We start from the raw sequence: 23292 nt of genomic DNA on the forward strand, positions 1-23292 counted from the left end.
GAAAGAGAGCAACCCTGTCTTACACCTTTAAAAATCTCAAAACTTTCTAATTGTTCTTTATTCAATACATTTTAGCTGTTTGGTTTGAGTATATCACATCTATTGCATTAACAAATTTTGTTCCAAATCTCATTTTATTTAATTGCATTTTAATAAATGTCCAGTCAACGTTATCAAACCCTTTTTTATCATCTAAAAATACCAGTGACATTTGTCTTTCTGGATGTTGTTCATAGAATTCTAATGTATTTATAATCGTTCTTAGATTATTTTTTATTTGTCTGCCCGGTAAGAAGCCATTTTGATCTCCATGTATTATTTCATTTAAAATTTTTTAAAGTCTTAATGCATAAATAGAAATAAAATTTTTATAATCGACATTTAGCTATTTGATCTATTTGAAATTGCATTAAAGTACCATATTATAATCATATTTTCAATGGCCAATTCAGTCTACCGAATTATATATATACATTGCAATGCCTCTTTTTTTTTTGATCTGCTAAATTTGTAAATATATTCCCTAGTTTCGAATTACATAATAATTTTATATTGGTTTTTTAAATATGAATTTCCTGTAATATAATTATTTGAGCTCTTTGTTTTTTAAGTTTTGAAAATATTTGGTTTCTTTTTCTTCGTTCATTTAGTCCATTCACATTGACAGAGAATATTTTCATCTCCGCCACCATAGCTATTTATAATATTTCTTGGTATCCTTAGTTTCATGTAATCTTCTGCTTAAAATCAAATCTTGTTGAATCTGAGGTTGTTTTCTTCTTGCACCTTGGGTTTCCTCCTTCTCTTGGCTGGTTGCCCCCAACTCTTCTTCATTTCTTATGGATATTTCTTTTCACGGTTGTTCAGGCTTGAGACCACTTGTTTCCTAAAATTCTGTAGCATCTTCAATATTCTCCAGCTTTACTCTTTGACCTTGCCAATATAAAGAGAGACCTGGAATGGGCCAGCGGAAGGTTACCTTTTCTTTGATTAAGATTCTGGTTAAGAAGTAATATTCCCTTCTGCTTTCTTGAACTCTTCTCGGAACTTGTTTGAGTATTATTTATTTCCCTTTAACTTCAAGAATTTCGTTTCTTGTCCATCTTAGAATGTCATCTCTTATAGTCTTCCTTACAAACTTAATATGGACCTCCCTCGGTAGGTTGTGTTTTCGAACATAACTTGTCTGAACTCTATAAAGTTCATCTATTTCTAAGTTCCTGAGGATCAACCTGGAGGATCTCTCCAATTATCTCTGTCATTTTTACATTTAAATCTTCATCTTTTTCTTCTATGATATTCTGGAATCTCAGACCGTAAGAGGCACGTTGCAACTCTAAGTGCATGATTGCCTTGTCATATCCTACTGCGGTCCTCAAATTCTTCCATTCTGTTCTACTGTTTTGATTTATGGTAATCAGGTTGCGTGTCTAGTTCTGGCAGCACAGAATTTAAGAATTGGAATGAATTAGAGGAGATTAACAAATATTAGAAATGAGAAACAAATTTTACGAAGAGGTGGTGAGAACTATGTGCCCAGAAAATAAGTCAGGGAAGAAGGAAGGAAAAGGAAATAACATAAAGAACGGTATCCAAAGTGATTTGTATTACACCTTTATTATTTTTATAAATAGCTCAAAGTAGCAAATTGGATACAATATATTATCCCACAAAAAATAACCCTGTAGTATGTTTTAGGGATGATGACTCCTAATTACCCAGCTAGATTTCACACCTATGGTAAGAGGAAAACTCAACATTTTCTAATTTCTGTCCTGGACTTAACCATTGAACCAAATTGGTTTTTTCTATATAAGGCAGCCAATTTTGTGTTTACCACTCCAAAGTCAAGACCAAGAATGGTGGGAAATAACACAAAGGCAGGTGTTGGTTCAGTATTTTTAAAAAGCAAACTAGGAGAGCAGGTCACTATTGAAACCAATGATCAAAAATATTTCCTAACCTGATGTGTAGATTTTAATTTTCAGAATTCTGAAACAAAATTGTCATTTTGAAGCATAAAATTTGACATATCTAAAGGACATTCCAATTGGGAAAGGCAGGCAATACAAATAGTTGTTCAGAATGTTTTAAGATGGACTACTACATTAAGGCACAATATCCTGTTCCCTACATTTGTTTTCAAGATGAGCAAATCTGTATTCACATAACAGGGGGAAAAAAATTGTGAACCATTATTGCAACTATTCAGATAGCTTAAACGAGGGTGATCCCTCCCCCCCCCCTAGATTAATTCCATGTTGAATGTGCTCAAGGTAAACTGTAGATGAAAGTATATGTTGGATCTTGTGGACCCAAACTGTTTCAAAATTTCAACCAGTGATGGAGTGTGAACTCTTTTAAGCATTTATACACTGTTCTTAGAACATGTATGTAGGCAGGGAACTGTGCGTGTCACTTCCTCTGTCCTTTATTAGGCATGTAGTCAGTTTTAGAAGCTGGCTCCAAATTGCTATATCCTAATTCTCCATTATAGTAAAATCTCAATTTAACTGATGATTGGGGTAGGGGGGCGTTATTTAGGGATGTCTGTTAAATCCAAAAGTATGCCATTAACTGCAATGACATTTTAAACAAATAACACAAGCAATATAAATATAATTTAATATACATTTAAGAGCCTTCTTCAGATTACTTGGCATTTAATGGACTTACCTGGGATGCTTAAATGAAAACATTATCCATTGCATTTAAAAATCACAAAATTAGTATTTTACTAGAACATATATTCTACTGTAGAATATATGTGCTAAGACAAGGCAACAAATGACTTCAATAAGTTATATACATATGTAAAAATAGAATCGTGAGAATTTATTTATTGTAAGGATTCTGTGAGTACTTTCTGTCTGCAAAGTTAGTAAAATAATGAATAGCAGGCACAAAAGTAATGTGCCCAGATGGAATCATATGTACATAGCAGTTTAAAACAATCATTATTATAACCATTTATTATAAAAACACATATTCACTTTTTTTCTCAATTTGCATGTTTATTCTATACCCGTTGTTTTAAATAAAGCAACATTAAAATCCAGCAAATGGTGACGAGGACACAGATGTAGAAAACAAAGACCAGAGGGCATCTGTATGCTGGTCTTCCCAACTATTTCTCATTAAACTTGAATCTTTGTTCTCTTGTATACTTGAAAAACCCCTAAAATCTGAATTTCCATCACTGGTCTGAAACAACTGTAACAGAGCTTGGGTTGATGAGCCTTGTTCATTTGTTTCTTCAAGAACAGGTGGCTTCTCTGCCTGCTGTAAGCATAATTCCATATTTTGTTTTGGATTATCTTTTTTATTCCGTCCTATGGAATGTTTGACTTTTCTGTTGATTTTTATTGAAGGCGAGCTTTGTATATTAATGTCTGTCAACAAAACTGAATCCTTGTTTGTGAGAAGACTATGGGATGGCTTTTCTGATTCTAAAGCAACTGAAAGTTCTCTTGGAAAATGGCTTGCCACATTACAGTCAACACATTCTTTGTCAATTGGTAAATGACTAGCTACTTTCTTCAAACATTTTGCTGGCAAAAGAACTGCATTACTCAATTTTCGTTTTGATTTTAATGTGTTATGTCTTTCACTGTACTCAGATGCTTGGATCTGAGTATGTATTGAGTTTAGATTTGCTGATAATCCCAATTTATTATGTCTTGATAGTGGCTCACAGTGTTCATAAATTTCTGGCAAGTTTTTCATATATGCTGTATCTTCTTTTGGAACATGTAGCTGTACCGAATTTGTTGAGAAAACTAATTCTTTCAAGTTTAAATGTTTAGGTATTCTGATTTTTTCAGTATTGCCATTTAGTTTTCTTGATGTTTCCGAAGAGCAAAATGTGTTAAGGGAACAAACAGAACATGAAGGTTCAGAAGTAAAATGGTTTTGTGTAGATTTAGTATATCCATCTATGTGTTCAGAACCTTCTTTCAAGGTTTCCATTGCCATGCTTTCCCGGGAATACCATCTCAATGGAATATCTCGCATCATCACTCTTTCTTTTAGTTCATCCTTTTTTGTTCCAGCAAGAGGAGAAAACTGTCCAACATTACATTTGCGCCTAAAATTAAAGAAATTAATATAAGTAAAAATTAAGAATGATTCTTCTACTGTATAAACACAAGGTAAGTAATAAGTCATTAATGATAAAGATCAATTCTCAAAAAAGTACAGTGATACCTCGTCTTACGAACTTAATTGGTTCCGGGACGAGGTTTGTAAGGTGAAGTTTGTAAGATGAAACAATGTTTCCCATAGGAATCAGTGGAAAAGCAATTAATGCGTGCAAGCCCAAAACTCACCCCTTTTGCCAGCCGAAGCGCCCGTTTTTGCGCTTCTGGGATTCCCCTGAGGCTCCCCTCCATGGGAAACCCCACCTCCAGACTTCCGTGTTTTTGTGATGCTGCAGGGGAATCCCAGCAGCGCAAAAAACGGGTGTTTCGCTGGCAATGGAAGTCCGGAGGTGGAGTTTCCCATTGAGGGGAGCCTCAGCGAAATTGCAGCATCGCAAAAACATGAAGTCCTCGAAACCCCATCTCCGGACTTACGTTGCCAGCGAAGCACCCTTTTTTGCGCTGCTGGGATTCCCCTGCAGCATCGCAAAAACACGGAAGTCTGGAGGTGGTGTTTCCCATGGAGAGGAGCCTCAGGGGAATCCCAGCAGCACAAAAACGGGTGCTTCTCTGGCAACAGAAGTCCAGAGGCAGGGCATCCCAGTGGTGGCAGCTTGGGTTTGTAAGGTGAAAATAGTTTGGAAGAAGAGGCAAAAAAAATCTTAAACCCCGAGTTTGTATCTCAAAAAGTTTGTATGACGAGGGGTTTATAAGACGAGGTATCACTGTACAGTACTTCAAATTTGCAATTTACCACAAACTTGGTTGCCTGTGATAAATATTATCCTGAGTACGCACAGGAGAAATTATTAAATTAGCTGCATTCTTTTCTCAAAAAGGAAGTCAAAACTGTTAAACTGAACTATATTCTTTTTTGTTTATTGACATTAAAAGAGCAACAAAAATAGCTTGCCAAATGTGCAATTAGAAATAACACCTCCACCTATTCCCCAGATTATTGAACTAAAGACAAGTCAGTAGCAGAAAATGTTTAATAATCTTGCAAACTGCAAAGAAAAAAAATAAACAGAATCAATTTTAGAATCAATTTGCTTCAGCCTTAAAAACTCAAATTCCAAGTTATCATTTTCCACATTATATAATAAATTTCATAAGTTATGAAACCTATTAATAGTTTAAAGGTCATGTAGACATCTTTCATGTGAAGTAAATATACTGTACTTATATATTTAAAAATAGTGTAGTAGATTTGAACCATTATATCCATAAATAATAAAGTGCATATTAAAATTCTCTGCTGTCTGACAGTAGCAGGAGACATAAAATTATTAACTATATATTAGCAATTTCCCAAATCCAGGGATATAGGAAAGGTTAATAATAATATATTAATTTGTGTCTAATGGTTAGGGTGATCTTTCTTAATAAAATTAAATATGTTATTGTTATTCAGAATATTAGCAAAAGTGCAATTTTTTTTGGACAAATATTATATACACAACACAGGAATTTGGAAAGCATAATATAATAGATGTGGTCAGTGATAATTACAGAGTGAGTTTCCTTTAAGTTTCAATAGCTGCCTTGTGCTAAATTTACTGCAAATACAGCAAATTGATTTGGGACAAAAAAGGTCAGTGCAAATTCTCAAGCCAGACGAAATCAACTCCAGTAAATTTTGGCTACTCATAATGGACTGCAAAAATATAGTTTCCGGTCCATATTTTGTATTTTATAATTATTAGCAAAGAGACATTATATTTAAAATGTTTTTTATTCCTTTTTAATAAAAATAAAATATCAGACAATATATTTTTTTTATTCTTGTTCCCAGGAAATTATCTGAAAATGACACACTGAGTGGTAGGGTTGATATTTTCCTCCTGCTGACAAACAGCTGATTTTATTGACAAAACTCATTCTTTGGCTGTGTACTACTCCCCCAGATTTGATGGGAGCAATAGGAACGACTCAAGATAATTCTTGGAGGACTCTGCATCTACTTGGGAAAAAGAATCTTGATAGTTGCAGTTCTCAGTAGGAGCAGCCAGAGTGTGCTGGTCTCTCTCTTTTCCTTTCAGCTGTATGCTTTTTTTTAAAGCTCACCTTGTTTTAACTGGATGCTTTTTTCCCCACTTTCATCTTCAACTGTTAATCAATTGACTGAATGCTGATTTGTCCTTCTTGGATTTGAATATGTAGTTTTTGAATCTTTTTACTGCTTTATTTTGGAGTTCTGAATCACTTACACTTTCAACTCATGTAAGTTACCAGTGAGAACTCTCATGTAGTGAAAGTGATCCAATTTGATTTACATTGGATATTTATTACAAACATTTTGTATTCCAATAGTTTTTTTAAAAAAAGCTCTGATCTTATTTCTTTTAACTTCAAACGGAAACTTCCTTTTTTCTATTACATTTTATTGTGGGAAATATCATTTCTCTATCTATCTTTTTTTGGGGGGGTCATTATTGTCATGTATTTCTATTGTCCTTGAGAAGAATATTTTAGGTTTTGATGTGAAAGCTCAACAACAAGAGAATTTTAGATTACGTTAAAATGCAAACTATAATTAATTAAAGATTTTGAATGTTACAGATCATAATTCCTTTCAATGCCATAAAAAGAGATATAAAAGAAAGACAAGAATCAGATTGATTCAGCCCTTTGGGAAGCTTTTAAAAATGCTTTTAAACTTACAAATTAAACTTAAAAATCTAGATTAAAAAGTTTGATAACTTGACCATGGTTTTAAATAAAAGGTGGTCCTTAGATGCAGATAACGGCAGGTAAACCAATCTTACAATCTAATTTGTTGCTGGCAGATTTGAAGGAGGAGCCTAGTTTAAGAATTGCAGTCTTGTTAGAAAAGGCTGAACAAGGCATGAATTCAAAAGACTTAGAAATGACAGAATCAATGAGCGAAAGATTGGATTTTAAGAAGATTTATGGAAATTGGGAAACTGACCTTATATCCAATTAGAAAACAATTGTCAAGAGTTGCTGCATTTACACTTGTAGGAGGAGTCTTTGAATAACAAATGTTGCAATAATACCTACAATAGAGATTTATGACTAAGGAATGAGACACAAAGGTTGGGAAAGATCCCAGTAAAAAAAAAAATTAAGGAAAAGTTCTATTATTAAGAACCAATCAAGGATATTTGATCCTGGGATAATGATGCTGATGGTTTATGGCAGACTGGAGACAGTTGTGGACTTTCTATTAGTTAAATATAATAACAATGTTAACAGAGGGATTTGAAGTTTAACTTTGCTGTTGGCTTTATCTGTTAGCTATACTTTTTTATATAGTAGATAGATGCCAGGTCAAATTAATTGGATAAATAGAGCTGAGAAATTCATAAATTGTGGGCCTGAGAGGGGAGAACTGTTATTCTTGAAATATATTTATCAACATTCAATGGGGGAGGGGCAATCTAGGTCTAGGGGTTTCTTAAGTACCGTATTTTTCAGCGTATAAGACACACTGGAGTATAAGACGCACCTTAGTTTTGGGGGAGGAAAATAGGGAAAATAATCTGCTGACCAGATATTCATCTGGCTAGCATCCTTAGTCTAGTCAGTTTCAGCACATTATTTTATCCCCTGGTTAGGGTGTTAAAAAAACTTTATTTGGAGAGAATAACAATGAAAGAGCTTGCCAACGGGTAAGAGCCCTGTGAGCAAGATTTAAGCACCCCAGGGGCCTTATCTGACCCGCAGGACCTGAGTTTGACACTCCTGATCTATAGCTCTCCGTTCGTCTGTCTGTCTGCAAACTGGTTAAAATTAATATGAAACATAATAAGTGGATACTGTGTGTCCAACAAATGGATATATGGTTTTTAGCAAACGGTTTTTAAGCAATTTTAAAACAATGCATGAGTACACATAACAACACATTGTAAGAGAATCTTTAAAGAAGAGGGGGGGAAATATCAAGGTATGTTAAGGAACTTTATGATCTGAAACAGGCCACAGTAGCTTAGAATTTTTTGAGATCATCTTGAGATCATTCTCATAAAATCCCTTGCTCCACTTTCAAAAAATCGAGATGGAAAAGGAACTAAGAAAAACAGGAATAACTCTGAGTGGATTATACAATAACTATATATAATACTCAGGACTCATAAAATCCACCTTCAACTCCAAATGTCCTGATATTTTTGCAGAAAAAGGACCACCATGTTTAAGCTCAATGTATCATTTTTCTACAATGGAGCCATGATATGTGAAAGTGGCACATAATCACAGATATTCCTGCAGATAGGATCCTTGTATAAAAACAAGAGGAAAAAGATGTTATTGTTTTCGAATATATTAATCTATAAGTGAGTAATTTTACTAGATTTCCACCCAGTCACTGCTATTTTTGACCTCTATTTTCTATTTTTGATAGAAAAAGAAACAGCTGTTAGATAAGGCAATACGTTTAGAATGACGTATTCTGAGATGTCGGATCCCCAGTGATATACTGCATCACTAGTGATCCAAGAGTCCACGTGGGTTCTTATAGTGATGTAAAAGGATGACATACTCTTCATACTTTTTTCATATGCTTTGTTAGATTTAGAAAAAAGCTGTTACCTTTTAACCTTTGGTGTGTTTTCTCTCAGTTCTAAAAAGTCACAGGAAAACTTGGAAATGATATCATCCACTACTTGATACTGAGAACTCTTTGCAAATGTCTGGTGTTGTTCACTTTTAACATGCTGAAAGGGGGAGAAAAATAGTCGTATCATTTGTATGCAAGTTATTGTTTCATATAGTTTTTTAAAAAAAATAAAACATATTTTTAAACTTACAAATTAAAATTAAAAATTTTGATAAAAAGTTTGATAACTTAACCAAGGTTTTAAATAAAAGATGGTCCTAGTACAGATAACGGCAGGTAAACCAATCTTACAATCTAATTTGTTGCTGGCAGATTTGAAGGAGGAGCATAGTTTAAGAATTGCAGACTTGTTAGAGAAGGCTGAAAGAGGCATGAATTCAAAAGACTTAGAAATGACAGAATCAATGAGCAAAAGATTTTAAGAAGATTGGTGGAAATTGGGTAAATGACCTTATATCCAATTAGAAAACAATTGTCAAGAGTTACTGCATTTACACTTATTGGAAGATTCTTTGAATAACAAAAACTTCACACACAGACAGAAAATATACTTCTATATTGCACTTTATTGCTGAGATTTTTTTTTGAATAGAAATAGCTTCTGGATGTTCTTCAAGGAAGCCCCATGTAAAGAGCATTGAAGTAGTCCATTCAGTAATTGTACTAGATGTGAGTGACCATAAGCATGGCCTCCCAGTGCAGCAACTTCATACAACATTATGGAAAGATGCTCCTGGTAAGATATTTCCTGCTCTTCAAACAGAAGTCATGAGTCTAGGAGACCCCAACTATGCGTGGTTCTCTTTGCAGCAATGCAAATTCAGAACAACCTAATTATTATTCTGAGCAATTCTTTTATTCATTCAGAACAAGAGAAGTAAAGTATCTGGTACCAGGGGCATTTATACAGTAATAACAAGATTTTGTTGGGTTAAGCTGAAGCCTCTGTCTCATCCAAATCCACATCAAAAGTGGATCTCTATAGCATCACAGATAGCTAGTGATGGAGATGTAAATTAGGGAATCATCAGCATAGCTAATAATACTGCATCGTGTGCTCCACTATGGGATACACAAAATATAGGCAAACAAAGAAATGCTAATTTGCCCAATGTTTTCTATCTCTCTCACACACTCCCTTTGGCTTTTTTATTTATTTTAACATAATAACATCAGAGAATGGATAAAGTGCAGTGGTACCTCTATTTAAGCACGCCTCTACTTAAGAACTTTTCTAGATAAGAACCAGGTGTTCAAGATTTTTTTGCCTCTTTTTAAGAACCATTTTCTACTTAAGAATACGAGCCCGGAAAAATTTTCCAGAAAATTTGAGAGTGGCACGAAGGCCCAGCCAGTTTCCTGCCATTCCCCCTTTAATCCCGGCCATCTTGGGCTTTTCTGGGCTTCCAGAGGCAGTGGCACTTAAGGAGGCTTTGGCAATCCAGAACAAATGAAGCATTTTCCTTTCTCTGGGCACTTGGAGAGGGAATAAACGTCTGCCAGTGCTCAGAGAAAAGAAACACTCCCTTCGCTCTGGGCAGCCGAGGAGTCACCACAGCGAAGAAAAGGCATGTAGCAGCAGCAGCAGCAGCCAGTGTATGGGAGGTAGTGTATGTATGTATGCGCCCGGTGTGTTGGAGGTGCATACTTCTTCTCACCGCCTCTGAGTCCCTCTTTTTTTTTTAAGCCTTAAAGTTTTGGACTTTTTTGATTCCCCTAACCATACCTTATTCCTTTTTTTTGCCTCTTCTTAAGAACCATTTTCTACTTAAGAACCCAAGGCCGGAAAAATTTCCCAGGAAATTTGAGAACGGCATGAAGGCCCGGCCAGTTTCCTGCCATTCCCCTTTTAATCCTGGCCATCTCCGGCTTTGCTGGGCTGACAGAGGAACCTTTCGGTGGCGTTTAAAGAGGCTTTGACAGCCCAGAGTGAACGAAGGGAGGCGCGTGCTCCTCCTCGCTGCCTCAGAGTCCCTCTTTCTTTTTTTTAAGCCTTAAAGTTTTGGACTTTTTTGATTCCCCTCACCTCACCTTCTTCCTTTAGCAGTGATTGTCCTCCTCCTCTTCTTCCTCCTCCTCCCATCCAAATTCCAAGCTTTTATTTCTTTCCTAATGGGTTTACACGCATTATTTGCTTTTACATTGATTCCTATGGGAAAAATTGCTTCTACTTAAGAACGTTTCTATTTAAGAACCTGATCACGGAACGAATTAAGTTCTTAAGTACAGGTATCACTGTAGGGTTTTTTTTTTTGCTTTTTTTAAAAGTATTTTTTAGATATTGAAAGAATGAGTTTAATGTAGTGGTTAAGGTATTAGGGTAAGAAATTAGTAGGCGGTGAGTTCTAATCCTGTCTTAGGACATAAAGCCATCTGGATGTCCTTGGACTAGTTTATTTCTCTCTCTCAATTGTAAGAAGACAATGGCAAACCACTTCCAAAATATTGCCAACAAAATTACAGGGACGCGTTTAGGCAGCTGCCTGGAGTGAACACAGATTTGAAGAGGCCTGGGTCTGCATGCGTGGATACATATACTCCACACAGATATTGACAGCAGTCTTTCAATTCATAATGTTGTAAAAAAATATAAGATGTATACACACACTTACTTTATACTTCCATAATTCCTTAACATTGCTAAATATGTACTCAAGCAGATACAGATGCATGTAAGAAATATATGTACTCATGTAAGGAAAATATGTATGGAAGTAAGTGTACATATGTATGGAAGTAAGATGTACATACCACATGAAGATCATCATATTTCTTCATACAGCATTCACAATAGCCTTTTCTCCTTTTATGCTTTGGAGGAACCTGATGCGGGCGTTTTTCTCTATCACTATGTGTAGGGTTCCTATTCTCAAGAGAAAAAAAAATCTTATATTTTGTAAGACAAGCCAACAGAAACTAGTAAAAATTCTAGCCAGTTTTAGTAGCAAGTCATAAATTCAATCCCATTGTAACACTTTGCCATATTCATTTTCAATGTACAAGAGTCACTCAGAAAGCAATGCACATTTTTTTTCTGTCTACAGTAATATTACGAATGTGCACCTTTAGATATGCATTAGTATTTGAATTGTCAGGAGTGAGTGTGTAAATTTTGTGTTTCTTCAGACAGATAGTGTAGCTGCAGCAGCGTTTTGAAATGGCGTCTGTAAGTGAAGTATGTTACAAGTAGTGTATCGCCATTGAATTTCTCACTGCGGAGGAAGAAACTGTTGGGAACATTCACAAACGTTTGTGTACCATTCATGGAAAATCTGCAGTCAACAGAAGTATGGTATACCGTCCCTTTGGAGAGGGGCAGCATACAAATCTAATAAATTATTATTATTATTATTTAATCATGAAAGACATTTTGAGGATGACGAAGAGGTGATTCACACAGTGCAGAAATATCTTTGTGACCAGATCAAGGAGTCGTACCAACAGGACATACAATCCCTTGTGTGTCCCTGGAGGAAGGCCATAGAACAGGACAGAGATTACGTGGAAAAATAGGGAGTGTAGAAGAAACATAATTCTTTCTTGTGTATAAGTTTCATTGTATTCAATAAATAATTGTTGAAGAAAAAAAAATGATGTGCATTACTTTCTGGGCAATCCTTGTAATTATGAAGCATAAAAAGGAACATAAAACCTAACTGTGAGCAGAATGCAAAAGGCTTTTAAAATCCTTAATATGTTTAAAAATAATTGCACTCCTGCTTAGTAGATGTCTGTCAAAGTACAATAACATTGTTAATCTAAAATCACAAAATCTCTGCCCAAAATAGCTTCTCAGAAAACCATTTTACTATTCAGTACTGAATATCAAGTTATAAGATTGACAATGTAATAATATAGAATACTTCAATGCATGTGGCATATAGAGAAAAGGAACATTTCTGTTCTTCTCATTATTCTAATACAATATATATATAAGACTACTATAATTCTATAACAAATATGCAAGGCATACAACCATACCACATTAAGAATACTAATGAATGTAGACTTCAATTAAAAAACAGTAGTTAATTTCCAGTTTCAAAATAGGAAAAATATATTAAATAGATAAAAATAGTCTCTAGCACCACTTTTTAGTAGGTATAATAAGTTTCTGCTCTAAAAGCATTTGTTGATCCCATTAGAAAATGGGACATATTTTTTCATCTATGCATAACAATTAATAGCTAAGGATTATATCATATGCGACTTTATTTTTACAATTATAAAACTAAAATATCTAATAGAGTTTGCTGCACCTATTCAAAATTATACAGATAGTCTTTGCTTACTAAACACTCATTCAGTGATTGTTGAAATTATTTGGGACTGAATAGTTGCAATGATTACAACATGCCCATAATCACATGATGACAATTAAGTTGGTTGGCAGCATCACATGATTGCCATTTTGTGATTTTCATAGCCAGCTTCTGATAAGCAAAGTTAAAGGGCAGGAACTCACAAGCCATAGCCCATGTTAACATTAACAACATACTGTACTATGATTTGCTTACTGACTGTAACCAATGTTTTAAGTCAGACACAGTCATGTGACTTCATTTATAAGCACATTGCTTAGCAACAGAGATGCCGGTTCCAACTGGTAAGTGAAGATCACCTGTATAATTTAGGGTTATAGTCTAATGGATAATTAGCTTGCAAATCTGTGTGGCGCAAATGATATATAACTGCTTAAAAGAAATATATTATATGGAAAATGTTTTACAGTAAAATGGTAATTTTGAATGGCTATACATTTAAATAAAGTGTAGTTTAAAATAAACTATTCTAAAAGATTTTTTTCAAACTCGGGTAAATTTTATAACTACAAAAAGAAAAAACGTGTAATTTTTAAAGCAAAATCTATCCAGATACAGTGGTACCTCTACCTATGAACACCTCTACTTACAAACCTTTTTAGATAAGAACCATGTGTTCAAGATTTTTTTGCCTCTTCTCAAGAACCATTTTCCACTTACAAACCCGAGCCTCCGAATCTGTAAACGAAAAGGCAGGGAGAAGCCTCTGTGGGGCCTCTCTAGGAATCTCCTGAGAGGAAACAGGGCCTCCCCCCTCCCTGTGGTTTCCCCAATTGCATGCATTATTTGCTTTTACATTGATTCCCATGTGAAAAATTACTTCTTACAAACTTTTCTACTTAGGAACCCAGTCACAGAACGAATTAAGTTCGTAAGTAGAGGTACCATTGTACTTATTTTAAAATAATAGTCACCCATATCAGTTATTTATAGGTTTACAGTGAGCTTCCCAGGCAGGTATGAGCTAGGTTTATTAAATTAACAATTTAATAACTTAAATTAACAATTATCGAGCAAACCATAGGCTGGTCTTAAATTCTGTAGCAAAATTCAGACCTGCTTCCATATATTTCTGTGTAACTAAATTTCCTCATTCACCATTGCATTTTCATCTTATTTATCTTACATTACCTTTGTTTATTGTGAATTTGCTTCTGGCCATGAGCATTTTTCTTTTCTACATCAAATGGGCTATAAGGCCTTGCATTAGAATAGTTGATAACAGGAAAGCTGGGCAGTTGAATGTAAAATGGTCTATAGCGACTATTAAAAAAAAAAAAGCCAGTTCACTACAAAACATACAATCATAAGGAATGCCTTTTATATATACTGTATTGTACCTGCTTGAAATACTATTTCATCCAATAAACAAACTTGGCAACAGGTGTGCTGTAAACCTCTATGGAAAGGTAAATATGTCTAAATACAATTGCTATTTCAACTCTCAAAATTCCCCACCTAGTATGCTGCTAAAGTTACTAAGTTTGAAAAACATTGCTTTAGAAAACTGAAATGAGAAAAGTATAGAAACATTAGTATGTTGTTTGTATCATTCTATGTTCTGGACTATAGGCACATTTATTTTTTTAGTCAGGACTGAGCAAGGTATTCCCTCAACTACTACCTTGATTTCTAGCAGCATCATAAATATAATATGGTCAATTCTACCAACAATTTATTATCTTAAGAATTTAATTTATTTTAATAAATTAAAATATGCCTGAGAACAAATGTAGCAGGATAGATTATAAAGCATGTACTGTATTCCAGTCCCCTTAATTCATTAACTTTTAGGTAATTGCATCACCTTATAGACTAGTGATGGTGAACCTTTTTTGGTTGGTGTGCCAAAAGTTTGTGTGTGTGCGAGTGCTAACACAGGTGCCCACACCTATTACCTCCCCCATGCATGTGCACCCCCCATGCTGCCCTTGCGCATGTGCACAAACACCCCCTCCCATACACACAGGCCTTGCTAAAGCCTGGGAGGATGGAAAAAACGGTCAAACTAGAAGTTCAGAAAATGGACTTCTGGTTTGCTAATTGTGCTGTTGTTTGCATTCTAGAGACTTTGGGGAAATTTCCTGAAGGCCAACTGCAAAAAATAGAACAGGCAAACTGGAAGTCCATTTTTCCAAACTTCCAGTTTGCCTGTTGAGCAGTTTTTTGCACTTTGGGCTTCAAGGAAGCTTTCCTGAACCTCCAGAGGACGAAACGGCCTTCCCCAAGGCCAAAAAAAATCAACTGACTGGCATGCGCATGGTGCTGGAGCTGACAAGGCAAAGCCTCACATGCCCTCCAATATGGTTCTGTGTGCCACCTGTGATACACATGCCATAGGTTCGCCATCATGGTTATAGATCAATCTCCTTAAATGGAAAAAATGGAAGAGATAAAGATGGACTCTATCTATTCCCCCTATGCCAATTCAAAAATTCACAACTTTGAATAGATCTATTAAAATCAAAATAATTTAGATTATTCGTATTAATTTTGAACAGATCTGCAACATTCCGTATAAAATATGACTAACCCTGAATTAAACAAAAGTTAAGCTTGAATATAATAATTTATAATTATCATTACATAAAATAAAGTCAACAATCCAAAGGACATGAGAGTAGAATTTTAATTCATCTAAAAATAACACTTACCACCTTCTGTCCTCTACTTTCAGAAAAGGATTTTTCAGTTTACCTATGTAAAAGAATTTAAACCAAATTATATATTTATCAGTCTGTGTGCACGGCTGCCTGCCTCTCTATTTCTCGACATGAACTTTATATGACAAAATTACATATTTGCAAGGGACCTTGGAAGTCTTCTAGTCCAATCCTCTGCTCAGGCAGGAAACCCTATACTATTTCAGACAAATGGCTGTCCAATCTCTTTTTGAAATCTTCCAGTTTTGGAGCTTCCACAACTTCTGAAAGCAAGTTGCTCCACTAATTAATTGTTTAGTCAGGAAATTTCTTCTTAGTTCTAGGTTGCTTCTTTCCTTGATTACTTTTTATCCATTGCTTCTTGTCCTGCTTTCAAGTGCCCCTTAGATATTGCAATAGTGCTGTCATGTCACTCTCTACTCCTTCTTTCCATTAAACTAGGCATATCCAGTTCCAGAACTATTCATGTTATAGCCTCCAGATCCTAATCATCTTTCTGTACTTTCTAGAGTCACAATATTTTTTTTCATAACATTGTGACTAAAACTGGATGCAGTGTGGTTATACCAAGGTATTATAAAGTGTATTAATACTTCACGTGATCTTGATTCTATCCTCTGTTAATGCAGCACAAGATTGCATTGGCTTTTTGCTGGCTCATATTTAAGTGATTGTCCACTAGGACTTAGTTACTTATATTGAGACAGGTACCAGGTATACCCGTGATGATGAACCTATGGAACGTGTGCCACCTGTGGCACGCGGAGCCATATGGCAGGGCACTTGATACTTTTCTATGTTTCAGTTCCAGCACGCATGTGCGCGCTGGCCAGCTGATTTTCAGCCTTTGGAAATGTAGTTTCTTCCTTCAGATGCTACAGGGAAGCTTCCCTGAAGCCCCGGAGGCAAAAAAAAATCCCCCAACAAACCTCCCCTCCTCGTCTTTTGCCTGGGTGAAGAATGCCGGAGGCGCCTGTGGACGCCCTGCGCAGAGCTTGAAGGCAGCGCCTTCTTGTGCCGTCGCCCCGCTCCGACCATGGTGGCTCCGCCGGGCGGCTTTTATTAAGCGAAGGACGGGAGGGAGTTCCGCCGTCTCCCCCCCGTCCCCCATCCTTCTTCGCCACCGGGGCTGCTATGCGGGATGGCCTCGGCTGTGTTTGAGGGCACCTCGCTGGTGAACATGTACGTGCGGGGCTGCTGGGTGAACGGCATCCGGAGGCTGATCGTCAACCGGCGCGGGGCCGAGGAGGAGTTCTTCGAGATCCGGACCGAGTGGTCGGACCGCAACGTCCTTTACTTGCACCGCAGCTACTCGGACTTGGGCCGCCTCTTCAAGCGCCTGCTGGACTCTTTCCCGGAGGATCGCCCCGAGCTGTCACAGTCCCCCTTCCTCCAAGGTTTGACGGACGCGCCTCGTTTTCTGACTTTCAACCCCCCCCTCCACCTCCCCTACTCCGTCCATCCTCTGCCTACGTCGCTACAAGGCGAGAGGAAGTTCCCTGAGAAGGAGCGGCGCTTCCTTCGCACCACAGTTGAAGGATCGGGATGTGTGTGTGTGTGTGTGTGTGAGGGGAAACTTTTCGCTTCCTTTCTAAACCTGTTTGCTACCGAAGCTTTAAATAGACCCGACGTTTTCTCTGAATCCTTCCTTGTAAAGTAGAGGGAAGCGAACCTTCACCCGCCTCCTTTCCGGCAGCTCCCCGCGCGCCCCTGCCTCCAATGTAATACATACCCCGAAAGTAAGAGGTAGTGGGGCTTTTGGGGGTAAAAAGAAAGTAAGACACTGTCTTACTTTCGGGGAAACACGGTAGGAAAAATGCACTTCCAGCTTGCCAGTTTAGGCATTTTTTCAATGGTGGATTCATATTGGTGTAATCCGGAGAGTCGCATTGGTATGAACCAACTGATTTTCAGCTATTTTTCCCCCGGCGTCTCCATGTGGAAGAAGCCCTTAACTGTGCTTCGGACGAGGGAGGTGGGAGGGCTTCTTCTGACATGGAGATGCCAAGAAAAAAATCACCAAAAATCAGTGGGTTCACACCGATGCGGCTCTCTGGAGCACACTTATATGAACCTACCACTGCCTACCAGGCCAGTGCACATGCACGGTGGGGAAGCAGGGTGTGTGTGCACGTATAGGGGGAGAGGGAAGGGCTGTGGGCATGTACATGCATGCTAGCATACCCACACATGCCCCTTTTGTCAGGCAAACCAAAAAAGGTTTGCCATCACTGACCTATACTACACCTGTGCATTTGATTTTTCTTGTCTAAATGTAGAACCTTACTTTTTCCCCTACAATACGCTGGCCTTTTCCTCTAAAAAAGTAAGACGACAGCCTATCCTGCCAGGTTTTGGTTCACAAGGTCTGGAAATCATTCTGCACAAAAGTAGAATGGTACCTTGTCATACGAACTTAATTTGTTCCGTGACCAGGTTCATAAATAGAAACGTTCGTAAGATGAAACAATGTTTCCCATAGGAATCAATGTAAAAGCGAATAAAGCATGCAAATCAATTAGGAAAATCCAAAACTTTAAGGCTTTTTTAAAAAAAACCAGTGACCGGAGGAAACGGCGGGCAAGGTTACTTTGGAAACGAGATCGGGCGGAGAATGTAGCAGCAGGCAAGGGACATTTTGGAAGAGAGATTGGGTAAAGAACGTAGCAGCAGGCAAGGGACACTCCCCCCACCCGTCCCTCCGTTATTCCTACACATTTTTCTCCTCTTTTTTCTGCCCGAACTCTCTACAATATGCCCCTGGCTTGCTGCTACGTTCTGTGCCCGAACTCTCTTCAATAGGCCCCTGGCTTGCTGCTACGTTCTGTGCCCGAACTCTCTTCAATATGCCCCTTGCTTCTGCTACGTTCTATGCCCGAACTCTCTTCAATATGCCCCTGGCTTGCTGCTACGTTCTGTGCCCGAACTCTCTTCAATATGCCCCTGGCTTGCTGCTACGTTGGGGGGGGGGAGACCCTGCATGGCAAACCCTGGCTCCAGTTCTCTTAGGATCATCAGAGCCTGCAAACTTAAAATTGCTTGTTTGGCCATTGCCCGCAGCAGCAGCCGGGAGAGAAGTGAGGGTTCGTAAGACGAAAATGCTTTGTGAGAAGAGGCAAAAAAAATCCTGAACGCCCGGTTCATATCTCAAAAAGTTTGTATGAAGAGGCGTTTGTAAGACGAGGTACCACTGTACATCTTTTTTTCAGATAGGTCATTGATGCCAAGATGTACAACAACATCATCGTAGTCCTTACAATCACTCTTACTTTTTAACAGTCTCTTTTTTCTGTTGGCAGTAGCCCCAGGCAGACACCTCACCTTTTTCAAAACCTCCACATCCTTTCCTAAATTGATATCTCTTACAAGCATAAAATAGTTTCTCCTTTTAGATACCTTGCTTATTAGATATATAATTTATTCTAAAATTATATTTTTCCCTTAATAAAGTTGGTAAAAATATTAGTTGTGTCTTGAATACTTACTTTTTACATTTTGATCTGACGATCCTTTCTCCTATTTAAGAGAAATAATAATACTTTTTATTTATTTATTTTTATTCATTCATTCATTCATTCATTCATATTTGTATACCCCACACTCCAATAGGACTCAGTTATGAGATTTGTATAATTTACAAGTAATGGGAGACAAAATGGGAGACAAAACCCACAGCCACTCCACCTTATCAGAGTTGAGCTTGAGTCTGTTGACACCCATCCAGACCCCAAAAGCCTCAAGGCACCGGCCCATCACTTCCACTGCTTCGCTGACTGGACACAGGGTGGAGATGTACAGCTGGGTATCATCAGCGTACTGATGATACCTCACCCCATGCCCTTGGATGATCTCACCCAGCGGTTTCATGTAGATATTAAATAGCAGGGGGGAGAGGACCGACCCAAGGCACTCCACAAGGGAGCAACCTAGAGGCTGATCTCTGACCCCCCACGACTGTGACCGACCGGAGAGGTAGGAGGAGAACCACTGAAGGACAGTGCCTCCCACTCCCAACCCCTCCAGCCGGCGCCGGATACCATGATCGATGGTATCAAAAGCCGCTGAGAGGTCGAGAAGCACCAGGACAGAGGATAAACCCCTGTCCCGGGCCCGCCAGAGATCATCCATCGTGACCAAAGCAGTTTCCGTGCTGTAGACGGGCCTGAATCCTGACTACTGAGGGCCGAGATAATCGGCTTCTTCCAAGGACCGCTGGAGTTGGAGCGCCACCACCTTCTCAACAACCTTCCCCATAAAGGGAAGGTTGGAGACTGGACAATAGTTGTTAAGAATGGCTGGGTCCAGGGAAGGCTTCTTGAGGAGGGGGCGCACGAGTGCCTCCTTGTAAGGAGCCGGAAAGGACCCCCTCCCTGAGAAGAGTTGACAATCTCCTGGACCCAGTGCCGTGTCACCTCCCTGCCGGCCGAAACCAGCCAGGAGGGACACGGATCCAGTAAGCAGGTGACGGAACTCACAGCTCCAATGGCCGGGTCCACTTCATCAGGTATAATGGTATATGGAAGTGATCCTGAGGCATAAGACGAAGAAATGCTGCCTAGGGAACGATCAGACAAGAGAGGGAGGAGCTCCCAGTGGTTTCACAATAGAAGAAAGAAACTTATGAAGGACTCGTCCTAATTGATCAGGCTGTTAATAGAATTAGATCAACTGGTGTTTTTTTCCTTGTCTGGTTTATCTGAGAGATCATACAATGCTTAAATTAACAATAATATATACCATGTCTCAAGTTCTAAAACTCCAGTATTAATCCATTATAAACAAACATGCTAAATGAGGAACCCATTATGTAGATTGGAATAATAATTTCTTCAACTAAAGTTGAAGCAGAAGAGTTTCTTTTCTTTTGATCTTATTTCAAGAGTGGGCAACTTTTGATAAACAGAGCCCATGTAAAAGATGGCTACTACTGATAGATAACAATGCAAAGTCAGCAGAATTGTGTCTCAGAGTTTGATACCAGGATTTTTGGAATTTATGTGTGAAATTTTATAGTTTACAATGCTAAGCGTTCTTTAGTGGTTTGCGCTAATATTTTTAAATCTTTCTCCTCAAAATAATAATAATAATAATAATAATAATAATAATAATAATAATAATAATAATTTATTAGATTTGTATGCCGCCCCTCTCCGAAGACTCGGGGCGGCTCACAACAAGCGATAAAACAATATTGTACAGGCACAAATCTAATATTAAGAAAAAAACTAAAAACCCTATCAATTTAAAAAACCAAACAACACATACATACCAAACATAAATTATAATAAGCCTGGGGGAAAGGTGTCTCAAATCCCCCATGCCTGGCGGTCCGGGGGGAGTTGATTCCAGAGGGCCAGGGCCGCCACAGAGAAGGCTCTTCCCCTGGGGCCCGCCAGACGACATTGTTTAGTCGACGGGACCCGGAGAAGGCCGACTCTGTGGGACCTTATCGGCCGCTGGGATTCGTGCGGTAGTAGGCGGTTCCGGAGGTATTCTGGTCCAATGCCATGTAGGGCTTTAAAGGTCATGACCAACACTTTGAATTGTGACCAGAAACTGATCGGCAGCCAATGCAGGCCACGGAGTGTTGTAGAAACGTGGGCGAATCTGGGAAGCCCCACGATGGCTCTCGCGGCTGCGTTCTGCACGATCTGAAGTTTCCGAACACTTTTCAGAGGTAGCCCCATGTAGAGAGCGTTGCAGTAATCGAACCTCGAGGTGATAAGGGCATGAGTGACTGTGAGTAACGACTCCCTGTCCAAATAGGGGCGCAACTGGTGCACCAGGCGAACCTGGGCAAACGCCTTCCTCGCCACAGCCGAAAGATGATGTTCCAATGTCAGCTGTGGGTCGAGGAGGACGCCCAAGTTGCGCACCCTCTCTGAGGGGGTCAGTAGTTCCCCCCCCCAGGGGGATTAATGGAGCTTTATATGCTTTTGCACATCTATGAGGCATCAGTCTTTCTCTTGCAAATTATGAATAAAATATTAATGCAACAGTTCTAGTAGAAATAATCACATTTACTGCTTTTTGCTATCTTTCTTGAACATTAGGTGGTTTACTTACATTGCTGACTTCTGTGCTCGCTTTCTTAGCCAAAAAGAGATCTTTTTTCTTTTGCTCAATATATTTCTTAATATCTTTAAAAAAAATAAAAGAATCATTAAAATTATTACTTTATGTCATCTAAGTTATTTAAATGGAACAAATCTTTTAATGATTGGATAAAAATCAGTTTTGCTTTAAAAGTACTTGCCATCAATATGAAGTATTTTCACTCCCCAACTCAAGGCATTTGAGAGTATACTACCAGAAGTTATCAATTCCTGTAATACAAATATTGAATATTTCTATCATTATATTTGAGCATACAAATATTTAAATGCAATTAAAAAAAACTTGAAGTGCAGGTACTCTGTATCCTCAGCCTCCTTCCATCCTATTAATAGAATAAAGTACAGAAGCAAAATTGTATTCCTCATTCATGCTAATCACATTTGTGGTATTGTGGAAATAAGGTTTGCCTAACCTAAGCTTAAGGCGCAGTGCTGTTGATTAAACACAGCACTGTGCCTTACTAAAAACAATTAAATTCAGGTAGACCTCAACATGCAACCACAAATGGGAACAGAATATCAGTCATTAAGTGAAATGGTTGTTAAATGAGATTCCCACATAGAAACATAGAAGACTGACGGCAGAAAAAGACCTCATGGTCCATCTAGTCTGCCCTTATACTATTTCCTGTATTTTATCTTACAATGGATATATGTTTATCCCAGGCATGTTTAAATTCAGTTACTGTGGATTTACCAACCACGTCTGCTGGAAGTTTGTTCCAAGGATCTACTACTCTTTCAGTAAAATAATAATTTCTCATGTTGCCTTTGATCTTTCCCCCAACTAACTTCAGGTTGTGTCCCCTTTCCTATTAAAAACACTTCCCTCCTGAACCCTATTTAACCCTTTAACATATTTAAATGTTTCGATCATGTCCCCCCTTTTCCTTCTGTCTTCCAGACTATACAGATTGAGTTCATTAAGTCTTTCCGTGTCTGCCTTTCTCAACAATTGCAATCATGGTGCTCTGGATTGCAATTAAATGATCTCCAGTCATTATGTGGGTGGAGTGAAAAAACTGCCTGCCAAGATCAACTCCGATCTCCCCCTGTGGAAGTGAACTACTCCTTGCAGGCTGCAAAAAACAGAGCTCAGACCTGCAGAATCCCTAGGTTTTGTTCTTAGAAAGATATACAGTGGTACCTCGAGATACGAGTTTAATTCGTTCCGGACCTGGGCTCTTAAGTCAAGCAGCTCTTATCTCGAACGACTTTTCCCCATATGTAATGTAAATAATTTTAATTGGTTCCAGCCCTCAAAAAACTCACAAAGTTAGTCTAAATTATGCAGAAAGACATGTTTTTAATGAAGAAATGTACATGTACATATAAATGAATAATGAAGTTTCTTTCACTTAACTTGTAAACTTTCTTAAACTTTTAAATTTACATATGTTCAACTTCTCTGCCACCCAATCCTGTAGGACAGAGGTCCCCAACCCTTTTTGCACCAGGGACCGGCTTTAA

General features: G+C 38.0%; 1 protein-coding gene across 2 annotated transcripts in view; it reads right to left on the minus strand.

The window, feature by feature from the left end:
• Positions 1-2993: 2993 nt before the first annotated feature.
• Positions 2994-23292, minus strand: part of DBF4 (DBF4-CDC7 kinase regulatory subunit) — a 28735-nt gene continuing 8436 nt past the window's right edge. For both annotated transcript variants that reach the window (XM_070767004.1, XM_070767003.1), the window contains exons 6-13: positions 21963-22032; positions 21773-21846; positions 19192-19222; positions 15698-15740; positions 14175-14306; positions 11473-11584; positions 8694-8818; positions 2994-4087 (exon numbers count right to left, since the gene is read on the minus strand). In XM_070767004.1, coding sequence (XP_070623105.1) covers positions 3049-4087; positions 8694-8818; positions 11473-11584; positions 14175-14306; positions 15698-15740; positions 19192-19222; positions 21773-21846; positions 21963-22032 — 1626 coding nt within the window. In that variant the 3' untranslated portion in view covers positions 2994-3048. The remainder of the gene's footprint in view (positions 4088-8693; positions 8819-11472; positions 11585-14174; positions 14307-15697; positions 15741-19191; positions 19223-21772; positions 21847-21962; positions 22033-23292) is intronic.

This window comes from Erythrolamprus reginae, chromosome Z (assembly GCF_031021105.1).
Source record: "Erythrolamprus reginae isolate rEryReg1 chromosome Z, rEryReg1.hap1, whole genome shotgun sequence".
NCBI classification, from domain to species: domain Eukaryota; kingdom Metazoa; phylum Chordata; class Lepidosauria; order Squamata; family Dipsadidae; genus Erythrolamprus; species Erythrolamprus reginae.